This window comes from Mesocricetus auratus, unplaced genomic scaffold, assembly GCF_017639785.1.
Source record: "Mesocricetus auratus isolate SY011 unplaced genomic scaffold, BCM_Maur_2.0 Super-Scaffold_100003, whole genome shotgun sequence".
NCBI lineage: Eukaryota > Metazoa > Chordata > Mammalia > Rodentia > Cricetidae > Mesocricetus > Mesocricetus auratus.
Genome location: NW_024429188.1, coordinates 51,372,387 through 51,392,731, shown reverse-complemented (window position 1 = coordinate 51,392,731; position 20,345 = coordinate 51,372,387). Strand labels below are relative to the sequence as shown.

General features: G+C 40.4%; 2 protein-coding genes across 3 annotated transcripts in view; both read right to left on the bottom strand.

The window, feature by feature from the left end:
- Positions 1-224: 224 nt before the first annotated feature.
- Pbdc1 (polysaccharide biosynthesis domain containing 1) overlaps positions 225-20,345 on the bottom strand; it is a 37,929-nt gene continuing 17,808 nt past the window's right edge. The window contains exons 9-10 of one of the 2 annotated variants that reach the window (XR_005876804.1): positions 8,728-8,842; positions 225-1,039 (exon numbers count right to left, since the gene is read on the bottom strand). The gene's annotated coding sequence lies outside the window, so the exon portion shown is untranslated. Of the gene's footprint in view, positions 1,040-8,727; positions 8,843-12,915; positions 13,716-20,345 lie in introns of those variants that run through there. The other variant, XR_005876805.1, reaches the window with a different exon arrangement.
- Positions 13,078-13,950, bottom strand: LOC121139771 (trafficking protein particle complex subunit 13-like). Its single transcript, XM_040743756.1, has one exon. It carries the CDS (start codon positions 13,948-13,950, stop codon positions 13,078-13,080), a length of 873 nt encoding a protein of 290 aa, XP_040599690.1.

The window sequence follows — 20,345 nt, the reverse complement described above, 5'->3', positions numbered from 1 at the left end:
GATCTGAATTATACTTTAGACTACATGATCCTTTCAAGCCCTATACAGAATGTTCCAATCAGCCACACAAAAATGCATTCTTCTTAAGCACACACAGAACATTCTCCAAGATATAGTATTATATTGTTGTGTGACACTATTCCTGGGGAGATGTGAAGAAACGCCCACTCGCCTCAGATGGGGAAATGAAAATAGAAAAAGCATGGACATCATCCAAGTCTATCTTAGAGAGCTAATGAATTTTATTGGGGGATACTTACAGGAATACGGGTAAGGTGTTACAGAAGCAGAAATAACCAAAAGACAGCTGCACCACCAAAGCTTACTCCAACATAAGTGACAGCTCACAAAAGTTTGGAAACTGAGGCACACCATACAATCTGCAGGTAGCTCAACAGTACATTTCATGATAAAAACTTCCAGTGCTACAGCTATAGGACCTCAACAATATTGTTGCCTAAACAAAAACTACATAATGACAGCACCAGTTGACATGCCCACATGAATGAAGAAAGTTTCACAAGGCTCCACCCCTAGATGAAGAGCTACAGAGTGAAAAAAATCAGGGATGGGCCCCCAAGAAATAAACACACACACACACACACACACACACACACACACACACACACACACCAGTAACAATGAAAAAGAGGTCATAAATTTGAGAGGGAGTAGGGGAACATGAGAGGAGTTTGAGGGGATATAGAGAAGGGTGGTGGTGTGGTAGTTTGAATGAAAATGGTCCCCATAGGCTCATAGGGAGTGACACTATTAGGAGGTGTGGCTTTGTGGTAGTAGGCGTAGCCTTGTTGGAGGAAGTGTGTCATTGGGGGTGGGCTTTGAGGACTCAGATGCTCAAGCCACGCCCAGTGTCTATCTCTCCTACTGCTGCCTGTTGTTTCAGATGTAGAACTCTCAGCTCCTTCAGCACCACGTCTGCCTGGTAAACCTCTGGAGTGTAAGCCAGTCTCAATTAAATGTTTGCCTTTATAACAGTTGCTTTTGTCATGATGTCTCTTCAGAATAACAGATATCTGAACTAAGACAAATGGAAATGATGTCAATATAGTACTCATATATGAAAATCTCACAAAGTTAAAAAAAGACTCTAGCAAAATATGGTAGCTCACACCTATAATCCTAACACTCAGAAGACTAAGGCATGCAAATTGCCATGAGTTTGGGACCAACCTGAGCTATATAATGAGTTCCAGGTCAGCCTAGGCTACAGAATGTAACCCTGACTCAAAAATAAAAATAAAAACAGCCAACAAAACACTCATAACAAATTCGGTTTTTCAAGAATGTACCTTGATGCAGTAAAGGTTATGTATTATAATACCATAAACTACCATCCAATTCAACAGTTAAAAAAGTTGAAAATTGTTGCTATAATTGTTCACATTTTTATAGATATTTAAAATTTAGTATTACAACACACATATTATATATATACATATATATATATATATAATGTTATTATTCCTATAGTCATTCTGTTTTGCAAATAGTCTCAGAACTTATTCTCCCTGTAAGTTACTTTGTATCCTTTAATCTCAAACTTCCTGCTGTCTCTCATATCTACCCATCCCTAAACCTCTGGTAATTTGCATTCTACATTCAACTCCTATGAATTCAATTTTCAAATTACTACATATGAATGAACCCATGCAGCATTTGTTTTAAATTGTTATTTATTTATTTGTTTGTTTGTTTGAGATAGGGTGTAGCTTTGGAACCTGCCCTGGAACTCACTCTATAGTCGTGGAACTTGCTCCATAGACGAGGATGGAAATCTACCTGCTTCTGCCCCCTGAGTGCTGAGATTAAAGGCGTGCACTACCAATGCCCAGCCCTATGCAGAATTTGTATTTCTGTGCATGGTTTATTTTATTTAGAATAGCTTTCAGACTTCAGATTTATCCACAACAATTTTTTTCATTTTTTAAAAAATTTTTGATAGTTGAGACGCAAACATACACATATATGTTCCTGAACTCTGGTTCTAGGTCTGCCTTAACATTGGGCACCAATTATAGGACAAATAATAAAAGCCCCAGACACAGATATTGGGATTCAAGCTTTAATCTAAAGACCAAAGAAGCCAAGCAGCCAAGCCAGTAGATCTTATCTCTACACAGCTGAAATGGCAATCCTGTCTCCTCAGAGGCAAAAGGCTATCAATTCCTGTCTCCTCCTTTCCTCCTTTTATTCCTTTCTCTGCCCAGCCATATCACTCCTGTCTCCACCTCCCTAGTGCTGGATTTAGGTGTATGATCCCAGGTGCTGAGATCATCTTTGTGTGAGCTGTTTCTTTTAAGACTGGATCAATTTCCTGTAGTCAGTGTGGTCTTGAACTAACAGATCTGCCTACCTCTTAATTCTGAGCCCTGGGATTAAATGTGTATCACCACTGCCTGGCCTCTATAGCTTGTGGCTGACTTTGCTTTCTGAATCTGCAGGCAAGCTTTAATAAATCATTTTATTAAATTTATTAATCTATTAAATTATATTAATTTGTCAAGTAAAATAGTATTATTGTGGAAAAAGAAAAACTAATCAGGACATGGGGGCCCACATCTTTAATCCCAGAACTCAGGAGGCAGAAGCAGATAAATCTCTGGAGTTCAAGGACAACCTGGTCTACAGAGTGAGTTCCAGGACAGAACTGTTACACAGAGAAACCCTGTCTCAAAAAAAAATAAACAAAACAAAACAACCTAAAACCCTACCCAACCTCATAAACAAAGACTCTGTGCCAATCTATTTTTGTGAGTGATTAGTCATTTTTTCAAAGCAGAATTAAAACCTCAATTCCTAGGGTTCCTGGCTCTACCACTATAACTACTAGAATTTTGAAAAGGACCTGATATAGCACTAATAGTTGACTCTTAGGTTTTGTTCGGCTGTTTGTATCATTAGTTTGTTTAGACAGGCTCTCATTATGTTGTCCAGGCTGTTCTCAAAGTCCTCTGGCTTCAGCCTCCCAAATACTGAGATTACAGGTGTGAGTCACCACATCCCCTGCTAGACCCTCCTTCTTTAATGGTAAATACCCTTTGGGTTACATATGGAAGCTGCCTATACCAGACACATGAATATATATTTACATGTACATTTAGTCCAAAGGAAGCAAATTATGGGTGGCTAAAATTTTTCATTGTATGTCTGCCCTGAGTGGCTTTGGGAGAGACAACATTATAGCCTTCTAAAAGAAGTTTATCTAGTGTCTGCTGTTCAAGTTCCCACTGAAAAGTGGCAGAATTACAGATGGTGTAATCAATTAGTCAACAGGTATTGGAGGTGAAGAGTGCATTGACGTTTAACTCCACACATTCCTGTCAAATACTGGTCCTACCAAGAAGAAAGGTTAGGAAATGATACTTTGTGAGATTGGGAATAACATTCTAAATCTAGCTTCCAAGGCTAACTGCCTTATGTAGGGCAATTGCTCATCTCCTCTAGGTATACTCATACTTGTGATATCCTGTGAGACTGAGACAATTGATGTAATGCCCAAACTGAGTTTCTAGTGAGACTGTGGGGCATGTGTAGTTCCAGCATGATTGAAGTATGCCATGGATAACAGTGAAAAGTGTGATACTGTCTTTTGAATGAAAAAAAGGTCTTTCTTATGAAAGTTTCAGTCCATAGAACATATCAGTTAAGACACAACTATTTACCCAGGCTTTTAAAATGACATTCACTAAGGTTAACAATCTCCAGTAGGTGTTCACTAATGAACAGAACAGCCTTTTAAATTCTTCCTAGCTACCAATTTAAGCACAGGCCACATTGAGAATTGAATAGTCACATAATAAGAATAGGTAGCCCTATGATAGACAATATTTTTTTAATTCCTAGACTTAACAAGTACTGTGGCATATTTGCCACCTTTTTAAAAAATATATTTTAATTTTATGTGCATTGGTATTTTGCCATGAGTGTTGGGTCCCCTGGAACTAGAGTTATAGATAGTTGTAAACTGCAATGTGGGTGCTGGGAATTGAACCCAGGTCCTCTGGTAGAGCAGTCGGTGCTAACTACTGAACCTTCTCTCCAGCCCAATGTTACTTTTACTAGTTAGGAAGGTTTACTGATTTTTTAAAAAAGATTTATTTTAATTATATGTGTTTTGCCTGAATGTATGTGGACTGAATATGAGTCTGGTTTTGAAGGAGGCCAGAAGAGGATGCTGGATCCCCTGTACCTGTAATTAAGGACTGTTGGAAACTGCCATGCTGATGCTTGGAATCTTCCCCTGGAAAAACAGCCAGTGCTCTCAACTGCTAAGCCATCTCTCCACCTCCAGTTAATGGATTTCTACCAGACAGTGCCTACCAGTAACATACAAGCATTGTCTGAACAGGTTACCTCCTATCTGAGATACCCACTCCATTCTAATAACTAGACACCGGATATTTTTGTTGACAACAATCAGAATACAGGTATCTCCTAATGAAACTGGGACAATTTTATAGTTAATCAGGCCGTCACTATTATTATCTTTTCCCCAAGAATGATATTTCCTGGTTGGATATCTATGGCAAATAGATGTAGCCACTGTTGCTTGTCTATTTTGGAACCCAAACTATTAACATGGTATAAAGAATGATTGTCTGCCAGGGAAGCCTGCTTCAGGTATCACTAGTTCCTTTAGTATTGAAGGGTCCACTAGCATAAATTAGAGGCAGGCAAGAAGTTAGACTGTTTCTTAAGCAGAAACCTGCTATTGCACTCTAAACCAAAAAAAAAGCGTAACAATTTGCCTGCCTACTGGTTTAACAGGTGTCATCTAATTTAGGACCTCTTAGTCCCTTGGAGTACTCTGTAACCTCCCCTTTCATCTCCAGGCTCACAAATAAACAGTCTTGGCTGGGAATGGGTTGTTTGACTTAAGAGTCGGATATTGTCATTTATTTACAGTAACTGATTTGAACTAAACAGGGTAATGTTTATTAGAACTATTCAGTAACATTTTACTCTGATTTCACTGTTTGTGAGCTTTTATTAAATCCAGAGCATACACAACCTACTGAACTGTTGTCATATTAGCCATCTATACTAGTATAGAAGACTTCCATTTGTCAGAACTCCCTATCAGAAACAACTGGGTGGACTGAATTCGGCCTCCTCTGGGCTGCCACATGATCATGCTGTAAAACCAATTCCATCCAAGCTGACTGAGGAAGATTTAGCTTTGGCTAGCAATTGAGAATGACCATTTGGACAGTCTGTTATGAGGTCTTATGTGATGTAGCAGCCCTCCAGACGTTACTATCACATCAGCTGAAAGCATGGATGCAGAAAGTGGAAGGATGGTCAGCAGGGGCTAGGCAGGAAGGGGGACTGGAGAAATGATGCACAATGATGATACAAAATTTCAGTTAGATAAAATGAATAAGCTCAAGGGATCTATTGTACAGCAGAGACAGGCAGATCTCAGAGAGAGAGAGAGAGAGAGAGAGAGAGAGAGAGAGAGAGAGAGAGAGAGAGAGAGAGAGAGAGAGAGAGGAGAGAGGGAGAGACAGAGACGGAGAGAGACAGAGAGGTCTAGCTGTGAAAAACTACCTGTTCCTTTATAGCCTTGGTTATTGAAACTTGCCCTAACTAGATTAATTCCATACAGCTAGGCAGCCACTTTTTTTGCTTGATTCAATATTTAAGTACTTATGAACAAACTAAGTTTGGGGGGGGGAATGGATATGTCTTCCTAGATTCAAACTCTTGGCAAGTTCTAGGACTGCAGGCATTAACAACCATGCCTGACATTTTGTTTGTTTGCTTTGAGACAGGGTTTCTCTGTGTAGCCATGGCTGTCCTGGAACTCATTCTGTAGACCAGGCTGGCCTCAATCTCAGAGATCTGTCTGCCTCTGCTGACATCTAAAAATTGTATTTTAAATAGCTGGACACACATACACAGAGAGCCAGCATAAATCATATCTTCACCACTATCATGATGACACTATGTTGCCTTTTTCTACAGAGGACAGCAGTTTTCTTCCCCAGTACCTTTCCACACAAAGCCTAAGATCCTACAGTGGCTCCATACAGTGTCCTGGTAAGAAGCAGTCTATAACAAAGCCCAGCACACAACTGGTCGTTTGGATTGGTGGTTCACATGGATGGTCATCTCTGCAGAGGCCTCAGAGGGCCAGGAATAAAACTTTATATTTGGTCAGCTTAAAAAGTTTTGGCTGGCTTGACACAAGCAATGGAGCCTCAATATCCCTTGGAAGAAGGACAGGAATGATGCCACCTGCAACAGCAAATGCAAGTGTATATATTCACAGGTAAAGTAACTCTTTAGAGGTACCTACTAGAGGTAAATTTAGGAAACTGGCCTCAGCTCTATTATCTTGTATTTGCCATACTATCTATGGGAATGAGGATATCCTTTGTTCTCAGAGTGACCCAAATATTCATTATGGGGTCAGCAGGCAAGCCAATCTTGGTTCAGAGGCAGGCATCCTTCCTTTATCCTATTCAGGTCCACTGCCTGCCTACATGAAACCCAGGCACGCTGATCGACTCCCCTCTCTAGATAGGTAGACACCCAAAACCAATTCTGATTGTGTGAGGTTTTGCAAAATACGGTGCTACTACTTGGCCAGGTTCATGAGGCACAAAGGGAGACTGGAGTACAAAACAGCACGGAACATGTATATCCAACTGATGCACACACATCCCAAATGTGAGTCCTGATCATTTATGATCTTCAGGACAGTTTTTACCAATTAGTTTTCCTTTTGACCAGATGAACCCCTTATCATCACCCAGCTGTGCCCTTTTTTCTTTACTACTTGGTACTTTGAGTAATATAGTTACGTTTAAAGGAGGGAGACAACCACGAGGTGGCAGTAGCAGACAATGAACTTCAGGTTAGCTACAGGGCCAGGTCTTCATGCTGAGAGTCGGGAAATGACTAGGCTGAGGTGGGAGTGCAGGCTCAGCAGGAAACTTTCCAGGGGCTATAGGAGAAGGCTAAGGGAAGGGAATCAACCCAAAAGAAAGGGGACAAGGACTTCCATGGGGAGAAGAGAATCAGAATAAGATGTAAGATCAGACTTATATGTCCAGGTTTAAGAAGCACGAGGGAATCTCTGGACCAGAGGTCTGGAGGCTAGTGGTAGTAGTAGTAGTAGTAGTAGTAGTAGTAGTAGTAGTAGTAGTAGTAGTTGTAGTTGTTGTAGTAGTAGTAGCTTAGCATCTTCTAGCCCAGAGTTTATCTTACCTAGGGTTAGCAAATGTTTGCTACAGTTTCATAGTGGATATAGAATGCCTCATCCCCAAATAACTAAAAATCTTGGCATGCTCCATTTGAAATAATAGAATATATAAATATTTGAGTTTGGCATCATCAGGCTTTTGAAAACTTCCCCCAAAACTAACAAGTTTTTGAGCTAATGGATTCTAACCTCTTCTGAATAAGTAAATAACTTACAACCAATATATAGAATTGTTAACTCAATTATACAACAAAGTGAATAGCACTGAGAGGTGGAAAGGGAAATGGAGACTGTTCTAAGGTCTTTACATTATCTGGGAAGAAATAAAACTAACAATTTAAACTAATTAACAAGTCAATAATATACAGTAATAATAAGCATAAAGATGAGGCTGTTTCTGTTATATGTATAATATAATGTTAATACATATTTCAAAACTTAGAGGCTTAAAACAACTGTTTTTATAGTGATAAATGATCTCAAATCACATTATTAACTCGGTTACAGGTTGAGTGAAAGTTTGATTGTGAAGCCACACTTCAAACAGCATTTCTAAGGAAAAACATTCCCACAGTGCCAGGGATATAGTTCAATGATAGAACACTTGCCTAAGCGTATATGAGATCCTAGGTTCAATACCCAGTACTAAAAAGGATGACATTCTGCTTACATACTATTTATTCAACCTGTTCAGAATTAACTTCTAAGAAAAACACTGTGATTAATCTTACTATGCTTTTAACACTCCGATGTAGCATGTTCCCTATTTTTCCTTTGTGACCCATTCACACCCTATTCAGAACAATGCCTGTGTGTATAGCATGTGTGGTTAGCCCTAAGATTGAAACAATGCCTACCCCCCCACCACATTCACATATCAAGAAAAATGCTGAAGTCAACAGATAAAAGTATAAATTGATAACGACTGTGTGGCCTTTTGTGCTAGTCTGAGTCAACAGGATACAAAATTAATTTCCTCCCTTGTGAAACTCCTATAAAAGACTGAGACAAAAGTTCTGAGTTCTTTTTAATAACATATTTGCTATGCTGTTCATAAACAGAGAGATCAGTCTTTGTTCAAGAGTTCAGATTAGTAGACAGATCAGAGCTCTTGTTAACAAATCCTGACCACTGGGTTAAACTATACCAGGGCTCATTCCAAATAGAGGGATGCTCTCTCAGCATGGACACATGGGGAAGGGCCTAGGTCCTGCCCTGGATGAAATGACAGACTTTAGAGATGCCCCCAAGGAGGGCTTCACCCTCCCTGGGGAATGATGTGGGGATTGGGTGAGGGGCTGGGGGACTGGTGGAGGGACAAGAGAGGAGGGATGGGAGAAGGAACTGGGATTGACATGTAAAGCATTCATGTTTCTAATTTAAATAAAAACATTACAAAAAAACTATACCAGGGCTCAATGTTTTGCTTTTGCATTGTGCCAGAGCCCTTTTGATTTTAAACTGTGAAACAGCCTTGCTAAGTTAACCAGGTATACCTTCTGTGATGCTCTTGTCCTTGCTGCTGGGTTTACTGCCCGTGCCAGCTCAGACTCTTGAAGAATGGAGACACATGTGCATAAGTAGATGGAAGGAGCTGGCCATCACTAGAAACTGAAATAAAAGTTAGTACAAAGATATATAAGGACTAATAAGAAAATATTCGAATAATTGAAAAGGAAAATTTAAAAAGGAGAATACAAGAGACAGAATGTGAGACAAAAAAAGCAAGGAGTAAGTTGATAGATGTTTACCAGATACTCCAATGATTATATTAAATGGGATTATGCTACAAACTACAATAAATAAGACAATGACCAACTACATGAAATTAGAAAAGTAAAAATGTCACCTACAAGAAAATTACCTTAAATATGACGTTGCAGAAATATTAAAGGTAAAACAATAGAAAAATATGTCATGCAAACACTAACAAAATTGTTTTGGGGTAACCATAACGTTAGGTAACATGAGCCTATTTAAATAAACATTATAAGACATTAGATTACCATGAAAGTGTCACTCCATTATGAAGACATAACAATTCTAAATCTGCATATACCTAGTAGCCTAATAGTGAATTATATTAAGCAAAAGTTAATACAATACAGGGAAGCAGAATAACATCCTCTCAAATACATCCACACACTAATTACCAGATCCTACAAACACATTATGTTCTATGAAAAGAAAGAAATCAATGTAGTGTATGAAATTAAGGTTGCTAATTACCTGGTCATAAAACATAACATTAATCCCAGGGAACCCAAGATAACCATAGTGGTTCTAAAAAACAGAAGATGAGGGCTGGGCGTTGGTGGCTCACGCCTTTAATCCCAGCACTCAGGAGGCAGAGGCAGGCGGTTCTCTGTGACTTCCAGGCCAGCCTGTTCTACAGAGCAAATTCCAGGACAGCATCCAAAACAATACAGAGAAACCCTATTTGTAATAGCCAGAACCTGGAAGCAACCTAGATGCCCCACAACTGAAGAGTGGATAAAGAAAAAATGTGGTACATTGACACAAAGGAGTATTACTCAGCAGAAAAAAAAAACAATGGAATCTTGAAATTCGCAGGTAAATGGATGGCACTAGAAGAAACGATCCTGAGTGAGGTAACCGAGTCACAAAAAGACAAACACGGTATGTACTCACTCATATATGGATTTTAGACAAGGATCAGGATAGTGCCAGTCTGCACTTCCACTGATAGAGAGTCTGGGAAACAGGAAAGAGCCTAAGAGAGATGTGCATGGTACCCCAGAGAAGAGGAATGAGGCAAGATCTTCTGAATAGATTGGGAACACAGCCAGGGGTGGGTGGGTGGGGGAGCTGGGAAGAAGAGAGGGGGAGATGAGGAAGAGAGAATAGGTCATGGGGGAACAGGAAGGTTGAGTGGGGGGTAGAATAGGGGGAAGAGGGATTCATAGGTTAGAAGACAGACCTGGCACCAGTAAGACCTCTAGTAATCTAAAGGGATGACACCAACTGGCAAGCTAAGCAATAGTGGAGAGACCACCTCGAATGCCCATTCCTGATAATGAACTTAACGTCTACCCTATATACCATCCTAGAACCTTCATTCAGTGACTGATGGAAGCAGAGGCAAACACCCACAGTTAAACACTGAACTGAACTCATGGAACCCAGTGACAAAGAGAGAGGAGCAATGAGCAAATTGGCAAAGAATGGGCAGGTGAAACCAGCAGAGACAGCTGACCTGAACAAGTGGGAGCTCTTGGACCCCAGACCGACAGCTGGGAGGCCAGCATGGGACTGATCCAGACCCCCTGAGTGTGAGAGTCTGTGAGGAGGCCTAGGCAACCTATGGCGCCCTGGGCAGTGGATCCGTGTTTATCCCTAGCATACAAACAGACATTGTGTGTCCATAACACAAGGAGGGATGCTCTCTCAGCCTGGACTCTTAGGGGAGTGCTGGACCCTGCCCTGAGTGAAATGACAGACTCTGGATATCACCTATGTGGAAGGAAATGGCGATAGGGTGGGAGGCGGGGGGGGGGGGGGATAGTGGGAGGGAACAGGAGGAGGGGAGGGAGAGGGAACTGGGATTGACATGTAAAACAAGCTATTTAAAATTAAAATAATCAATAAGAATAAAAAGAATGCTTTCCAGTTTTTCCTTATGGAAAAAAAAGAAAAATCTAAAAAAAGAAGAAAAATAATAATAACAAAAAGGCATAACATGAAGATAAAAATATTCAAAGCCACAAGAGAAAATAAACAACACATAATGGTGTCCAATTTGTGCAACAATACATTTCTCAGCAGACACTCCACAGGTCAGTAGAAAGTGGCATAAGTTTGCACAGTACTGAAGGAAAAAATATTGCACCAATTGAGAATACTGCATCCAGTAAAGCATTTTCTAAAGAAAGAAAGTTGTGACAAAGATTTTTCCAAACAAACAAAAACTGAGAACCATACCTGTTCTACAAGAAATGCTAAAAGAAGTTCTTTAAACTGAACCCATGCCTGGTGTGGTGGCACTGTAATCCCAGTGCTAGGGAGGTACGAGGATCAAGAGTTCAAGATCAGCTTCTGTCACATAGCAAGTTGGAAGGTCAGCCTGGGCTATATGAAACTCTGTCTCAAACAAAAAACAAAGAATCATCAACAAGCGAAACCAGAATGCAGCATTAGAAAAAAGAAAAAAATGGAGGCAAGAATGTTACTGGTACGAATAATTATACAAAAAAGAATAAAGAATAATTATAAAAACAAATTAAAAATAAGTAGATTAATATATTAAGTAATAAGCAGTACAGAAAGATGTCTGTCTTCATTACTACTATATGTTATTAATATCATAGTTTTCCTTCTGAAAAACAAATCATTTGACACATTAAACCATTATTAGCTTGAGATTATAAACTTACATGGTTTGGAGGATGTTCATGGAAAGAAAATCTGTAATCTAAACAATTTGGGAGTTTTGCCTTCTTCGGTGCTTTAATTTTCTCTGAAGTGTGTGTCTGCTGCTACTCTTTTATTAAAGAAAGAATAAGTTCTCAACATTGAAAAATTAATGAGTACATTATCTACAAAAATAACAGAAATGCTACAGATTTGTATATATCTCCTGGCTCACTTAGGAATAAAACAAATTCTTTTTGCATTGTTTATTGCTTGTCCCACTCAGGACTAAACACTCCAGTTTCTCTGTCTCTGAATATTGAACAGTTATGGGTCTTTGTGTTAATTGGCATCTATCACTTACAGAAGCTTTTCTGGTGAGGCTTGAGAGAGGAAGGTGGATTAGAGTAAAACACATTAATGCATGTATGAATATTAAAGGTTTACCTTTTAAAAAGAGGACATAATGTTGGCGGGATGGAGTTTAAGACACTAAGAAGAGTGAGAGGGAGGTAGTGTTGAATACATATGACCAAAATGCATTGTACTAATATTAGAATCTTGCTTCCCATGTCAGTCCCAGTTCCCTCTCCCTCCCCTCCATGCCCGCTCCCCCCAACCAGCCTCTCCATTCCCCCACCCAATCCCCACTCCCTTCCCCAGGGAGGGTAAGGCCCTCCATGGGAGATCTCTAGAGTCTGTCATTTCATTCTAGGGAGGGCCTAGGACCTCCCCCAAGTGTCCAGATTGAGAGAGCATCCCTCATTGTGGGATGGGCGCCCAAAGTCCATTTGTATGCCAGGGATATATACTGATCTACTACCCAAAGCCCCATAGATTGCCTAGGCCTCCTCACTGATACCCACATTCAGGGGGGTCTGCATCATTCCCATGCTGGCCTCTCAGCCATCAGTCTGGGGTCCAAGATCTCTCCCTTGTTCAGGTCAGCAAAACAGTTCCTTTATAAAGAAATGCACTGCTTAATTTACTTCAGGGTCACATTACCAAGACATGGAATAGGACCTTCCTTTCTTTTTCCTCCCACAGGAGCATCAATTCAAACATCATTTCACCCAGGAAAATACTTTCCCAAGGCATAAGGACACCAAGTGAGAGAGTATAGCATAGAAATCAGAAATAAAGTTGGAAGGACAATTTCACATTGTGTGTATTCCCTCTACTCAATCCCAGGCAGCATACTCTGGAGAGATACCTTGTAAGTGGGACAGAGATAGGATAGTGAGCACTGAACATTACCACAAACTCTAGATCAAGACTGATGTGGTACCTCACATAAGACAAACACTGGCAAGTTGTTTTTGAAATCAACAATTGTTTTATTCTGAAAGGTAGAAACACTCTCGGCAGAAATAATTTCCCCTTATAGTCATTGTTAGTTGATCACTTTTGGGCTGATACGAGATTTAAAGTTGTTCTGGGAAACTTCTTGAAAACTATCACATTGGAAGTTTTCTTTAGCTTTGCATTTTAACCATGGAAGGCACTACGCAGACAGTTGTAACACCATCATAACGATATTTGGTCTTCGTTGTTGTGTTTATTATCCGTATGCCAGAGATTTTCCTCAGGCCTAGCTTTAAGCACAGTAGTGTCAGGGTAAATGAGAGAGATGAACCTGGCAGCAAGTTACCAAGGTTTCTTCTTGAACAACCACACCAACGGATAGAAGTCGTATCAGACATTTTCAAGAGCAGTTTCATTTTCTTTTCAGTGCAATTGGTTATCTTGCAGGTAATTTGAAAAGGTTCTTCTCGGGCTACAGTATCTGGAATTGTCTCCAAAGACAGCTGCAGTTCTCCACAACTTGAAGCTTCTCTTTGAAGCGGGACTGTGTGTAGCATTGCAATTCCTCCAAGTTCCTTTTTCCACAGGATCTCTACCTTCCCCATTTCTGTTGGCCCACTAAGGGTTCTTGCTTTCTCTAAATATTCCTCCTTGACCCGCAGGTGGTATAAGTAGTGGCGTCCTTCTGCTGCCTGCAAAAATGTCCTGGTTCCAAATGTACACTCATCTTCTCCATCCATATTGAGAGTGTTTAATGCTTCTTCGGTGTACATTTCAGGTAGCTCCAAGGAAACTTCTCGTATAAACACTGTTGAAGATGAAATGTTTTCAATCTTGACTTCAAGAAACAAGTCATCCTTGTCTGAGTTGTAAAACTTGGTTTTGACATCCAGTGGTTGGGAAGGAAAATACACACGCAATTTCCTTAAAAACATTGGCACGTCGAGTTGAAAAGACAGTGAACTCTTGGGAACAACTCTCCCAGGGTTCATTATTCTGTCATGAATGACATCATCAATACAATACCCTACTATTCTAGCCATGGAGACCAATGCATGTAAAGGTTGAGCTCTTATATTATTATGACTTGACTGTTATCACTGGGAATCCTCATGTAATTGTTATTCTCAGATATGTAGCTCTGGGAATTTAAAGTGATGTCAAACTTCCCTCCAAACATTTATATTTCTGTACAGATCTACTTCTCATAGGCTAGATAGAGAAATTAGCAAGAAATTCAGTATCTCCATGTGTCTTGAATATTGGTGAAAACAAGCATGCTTAACAACATCACCTTGAGTATCAGAACAATTTGCAATCTGTGTAGATTCTTTTTATATTAGACTATAATTTTGCCTTATTGAAAAGTATCCAGTATATGTTTTAATCAGATATGGGGAAGTGACAGAAATAAATGCCTTGAAAACAAAAGTTAATCACTTTTAATTTCCAAATGTAAATAGTACAGTATGCCTCAAAGGGCCACATAAATGCCTAGGCTGATCTAGTGAGAGAGAAAGAATGTGGTGTGGGTCTTTATTATGTTTCCTATGAGAAAGACTAAGTATGGCAGGGGAAGTGACCTAGAACTGACAACTATGTATAATGTCACCAAACTCTGATTGTTAGGTCTCTCTGTAGTTGCTTAGTGTCTGCTCCTGGTATGCTATTAGGAAAGCAGTAAAACATAAAGCAGTTAGTTGGTGGATATGAGCTCTTGGCTGGATAGTTCATAGGGGACTTGGTGGCGAATTGGGTCCCAAGAGGTCAAAGTATCTTTAAATATATATAATAAAAATATGATTGTGTAGCCGGATGGTGGTGACGCATGCCTTTAATCCCAGCACTTGGGAGGCAGAGGCAGGCGGATCTCTGTGGGTTCAAGACCAACTTGGTCTACAAGAGCTAATTCCAGGACAGCCTCCAAAGCCACAGAGAAACCCTGTCTCGCAAAACAAAAACAAGAAAAATATGATTGTGCATCCACTTGCTATAGTCACGGTGTGGAGGGGACAGGATGAGGTATGGTTAGGCTCAGAACAAATTAGGAAAAATGTCACACAGAGGAAAGTACCTGGCCTCAAAATCACTCCTATATCAATTGAGGTCTGATGTGAGGAGTAGAGCCAGTAGAAGAGGTTATGGAACAATACTCATTACAAGAATTTGCACAAACAACATAAAATACCTTGGGGTAACGCTAACCAAACAAGTGAAAGACTTGTATCACAAGAACTTTGAATCTTTAAAAAAAGAAATTAAAGAATCCCTCAGAAAATGGAAAGATCTCCCGTGCTCTTGGAAGGTAGGATCAATGTAGCAAAAATGGCAATCCTGCCAAAAGCAATCTACAGATTCAATGCAATCCCCATTAAAATCCCAGCACAATTCTTCACAGACCTTGAAAGAACAATAATCCATTTTGTATGGAAAAACAAAAGACCCAGGATAGCCAAAACAACCCTGTTCAACAAGGCAACGTCCGGAGGCATCACCATCCCTGACCTCAAGCTCTATTATAGAGCTATAGTCCTGAAAACAGCTTGGTATTGGCACAAAAATAGACAGGTCGACCAATGGAATCGAATTGAAAACCCGGATATTAACCCACACACGTACGAACATCTGATCTTTGACAAAGAAGCTAAAAATATATAATGGAATAAAGAAAGCATCTTCAACAAATGGTGCTGGCATAACTGGAGGCTGGCATGTAGAAGAATGCGGATCGATCCATGTTTATCGCCATGCACAAAACTTAAGTCCAAATGGATCAAAGACCTCAACATAAATCCAGCCACACTGAACCTCTTAGAAGAGAAAGTGGGTGGTACCCTTGAACGAATTGGTACAGGAGACAGCTTCCTGAACATAACACCACTAGCACAGGCAGTGAGATCAACAATTAATAAATGGGACCTCCTGAAACTGACAAGCTTCTGTAAGGGAAAGGACGCAGTCAGCAAGACAAAAAGGCAGCCCACAGAATGGGAAAAAATATTCACTAATCCCACATCTGACAGAGGGTTGATCTCCAAAATTTACAAAGAACTCAAGAAGCAAGTCTCCAAGACATCAAAGGACCCAATTAAAAAGTGGGCTGCAGAACTAAATAGAGAGTTTTCAATAGGAGTCTAAAATGGCTGCGAGGCACTTGAGAAAGTGCTCAACATCCTTAGCCATCCGGGAAATGCAAATCAAAACAACTCTGAGATACCATCTCTTGTCAGAATGGCTAAAATCAAAAACACCAATGACAATTTATCCTGGAGAGGATGTGGTGAAAGGGGGACACTCCTCCATTGCTGGTGGGAGTGCCAACTGGTTCAGCCACTTTTGAAATCAGTATGGAGATTCCTCAGAAAAATGGGAATAAACCTACCACAAGACCCAGCAATTCCACTCTTAGGCATATATCCAAAAGATGCCCATTCATACAACAAAGATGTCTGTTCCACTATGTTCATAGCAACATTATTTGTAATAGCCAGAACTTGGAAGCAACCTAGATGTCCCTCAACCTAAGAGTGGATAGAGAAAATGTGGTACAGTTACACAATGGAGTACTATTCAGCAGAAAAAAACAATGGAATCTTGAGATTCGCAGGCAAATGGATGACACTAGAAGAAACCATCCTGAGTGAGGTAACCCAGTCACAAAAAGAGAAACATGGCATGTACTCTCTCATATATGGATTTTAGACATAGATCTGGGGAGTGCCAGCCTACCATCCCATGGCCAGAGAGTCTGGGAAACAGAAACTTCATTTAGTGGCTGATCGAAGAAGAGGCAGACTCCCTTGGTTAAGTACTGAGCTGAACTCAAGAAAGCCAGTAACAGAGAGGGAGGACTGATGACCAAAGGGATTAAGACTGGGCTGGTTTAACCCTCAGAAACAGCTGACCTGACAAAGGTTAACTCTTGAATCCCAGGCATCAGCCTGGGAATCCAGCATGGGACTGATCAAGACCCCCTGAATGTGAGTGTCAGTGAGGAGGCCTAGGTAATCTATTGAGCCTTGGGCAGCAGATCAGTACCCATCCCAAGTATACACACGGACTTTGGACTCCCATAGAACAATGTGAGGTGCACTCTCACCCTGAACTCTTGGGGAAGGGTCTAGGCCCTGCCCTGTATGAAATGACAGACTATGGACACCCCCATGGAGGGCTTCACCCTCCCTGGGAAAATGAGGGGATAATGGGGGGGAGGGTGGGGAGAGGGCATGGGAGGAGGGGAGGGAAAGGGAGAGGGACCTGGAACTGACTTGTGAAGCAACCTCGTTTCTAATCTAAATTTAAACTGCAAAAAAAAAAAAAGAATTTGCTTTATACAATGGTTAGCAACTATTCAAACAGTCCCTACAATGCTGTTTCTGTGACTGGTGCAATTGCTTGAATCCCATGGGGTAGGGATTGGGAAGGGAACAAGGGGGAGATCTTGGACCCCAGACTGATGGTTGAGAGGCCAGCATGGGATTGATCCAGACCCCCTGAATGTGGGTGTCAGTGAGGAGGCCTAGGCAATCTATGGGCCTTTGAGTAGTATATCAGTATTTATCCCTGGCATACAAATGGACTTTGGCTGCCCATCCTACAATGAGGGATGCTCTCTCAATCTGGACACTTGGGGGAGGTCCTGGGCCCTCCCTGGAATGAAATGACAGACTCTAGAGATCTCCCATGGAGGGCCTTACCCTCCCTGCGGAACGGAGTGCGGATTGGGTGGGGGAATGGAGAGGCTGGTTGGGGGGAGTGGGCATGGGGGGAGGGAGAGGGAACTGGGACTGACATGGAAAGCAAGATTATTTCTAATTTAAATATATAATCAAAACTTTTAATGGCAAAACAAAACAACAAACAAAGAAAACAACAAAAAAGAAAATGTCAAATTGTGTACTTATTTCTTACAGATGGCTTTCATTGCTGCCATTATTGATATTTTAAAGTCTTTTTTTCCATTATATATAAATATATTAAGCAAAATAAATGGTCTGCAATTAAAAAAAAAGAAACCCTGTCTCAACAACAACAAAAAAGAAGAAGAAGAAGAAGAAGAAGAAGAAGAAGAAGAAGAAGAAGAAGAAGAAGAAGAAGAAGAAGAAGAAGAAGGAAACAGAAGAGATGTCATGATGAAGAGGGAAACAGAAGAGATGTCATGATGAGCCGGAAACCTTTAGTAAGCTGGCTTTCGACTCTGCCTGAGTTCCACTGTCAGTTTTCTAAGAACTCCTCATGGTGATTTCCAAAGGCTTGATTAAGTTCCCACCAGCTGTATAAGGGTTTCTCTTGCTTCCTCACCAACGTTAAAATAATTGTGTTAAACAAAAGGAGCTATATGTATGTTTATGTCTAGAAAAAATTAAATGCATTGAAATTAAAAACATTATTTGTTGACTCAGAATGGGGTTGAAAGAGAAATGGTGAATGATTGATTCTATTTGGGCTGTGATAAAATGAGATTGGGAATTTTCCCAACAATCTATTGAACATTATACTAGTCGATATTCTACCTAATAAAAGAAGGGAGAAATAACATAAGAATAAATGATAGAGCAATTGTACTATTACTTGAGAATAAATGATTAGAGGAAGCTATAAATTCACAGAAGCCAAGGTAAGGAGACTTTTTGGGCAGAGTACCGGAGCAGAGAAAGCTAGAGAGAGAACTTCAAATACAAAGGGGACTTCTTTATCTTACTCTGTGGGCCAGGTTGGCCTGAAATTCATGGCAATCTACCTGCATAAACCTCACAGATGTTTGGATTCCAGGTATGAACTCCACACATTCACAATAGGCTTCAATTATCCAGCTTAGCACTGATTAATGAGTGCACACAGTGAATTCTATGGAGGGGGGGCAATACGGGCCCAGAAATGATCAACCACACAGAATAGAAGATTTTGTTGCAAACTGTGTTAAGAAATCTAGAGAGACTTTTTTTTCCTCAGTAGTAGAAAAAAATTCTAAAATAATTATTACTCTGCCTTCATCTTATGAAGCTTAAAAGTAAAATCCAAAGAGATCAAACTGTTTTTAAATAAGCTAACTTAATATGAAAGTAAACCTCAATATTATTTATAGGAATAAAATTTTTAAGCACCATGTAAGTCCCTAGATGAAAATGAGTCCTTGCTCAAGTAGAAAGTAAATGTCACAGCAGCATTATCAAGTGCCTGAACTTTGAGTGTGCTCACATTGATCTCCTAAGAAAAGGTCAGCAGGCATACGGGCGCAGTGTTTAGACTGTCCAAACACTTGGTGAACAATACCTTAGGTTGACACGGAGGTACCTCCAAGGAAACCAGACTAGGAATTTGAGAACAACTCAAAAGATAATAACAGAAACAATTAAGACAACAACAACAAGAACAAAACTCCAAAGGAATAAAACACTGCAAAGGGAAAAAGTCAGGCACTGCTAGAGACACCGATTACAAAATGCAGTATCAAGTCACTAAATAACCTAGTGAGTGGTGAGGTAAACAGCAACAAAAACAGTTTCTGGGTAAAGAAGCAATAATGCATAATTCTTGTCATATATGCTATTGAAAAGCAGGACTTTTCAATTTCAAATATGGCAAATAGCTGGGCGTGGTGCCGCACGCCTTTAATCCCAGCACTCCTGAGGCAGAGGCAGGCGGATCTCTGAGTTTGAGGCTACAAAGGGAAGCCCTGTGAAGAACAAATAAAAAGAATGGCAAATAAAGGCAAGAGGTGGTAATATCTTTAGGAGGCACTGTCTGGATCCAAAGTAAAAGGTAAGCCAGAACACCATTCTAAAATGTAAAATATCTATGCCCATACACAGATGCTCTAACTGAAACAGCACAAGGAGTTAAACACAGCATTGATATTTTAACCTATATTTTTTATTTTATTATGTCTATTTTCCTGGTTGTATAGTTGGTTTTAGTCAAGCCTGTTAGCACAAGCCTATTAAGCTCAACTGCTTGGAAATTCAAGGCCTGGCTGGGCTATGTGCGTGTTCAAGGCAAGCCATGGCAACCCTGTCTCATAACAAGAAGTAAAAGGAAGCTGGGAATTCAGCCCAATGTGGAGCACTTCCCTAGTGATATCAGGGGAAGTAGAGACCCAGCTTGTGTGGCCTGGAGTATTTTCCTTTCAACTCTAATAAAATTGTCTTTGAGCTTCTGTTTAATTAAGGAAACTAAGAAGCCCAAGTTGGACTTTTCGTCAAGGTGAGAGAGACTGGGTAGGACTGCAGCGTGCCCTGCCCACTTCGAGCTACTTTTCTTTTTTGTGAGTGTAAGATATGAAAAACTGCCGATTCCGAGGCACCCACACAAGCCCTGTAAAACTGGCGCCATGTCACATGCCTGCTAGCTGGGCCTTGTTACCTCCTGGATCTTCTAAGAAGTGAGTAGCCTTTCCAAAGCAGAGAACTTATTTAAACATGTTTTCATCCCTCCTGCT

Coding starts and splice junctions, on each gene's coding strand:
- LOC121139771 (XM_040743756.1), bottom strand. CDS start 13,950: ATGGCTAGAATAGTAGGGTATTGTATTGATGATGTCATTCATGACAGA.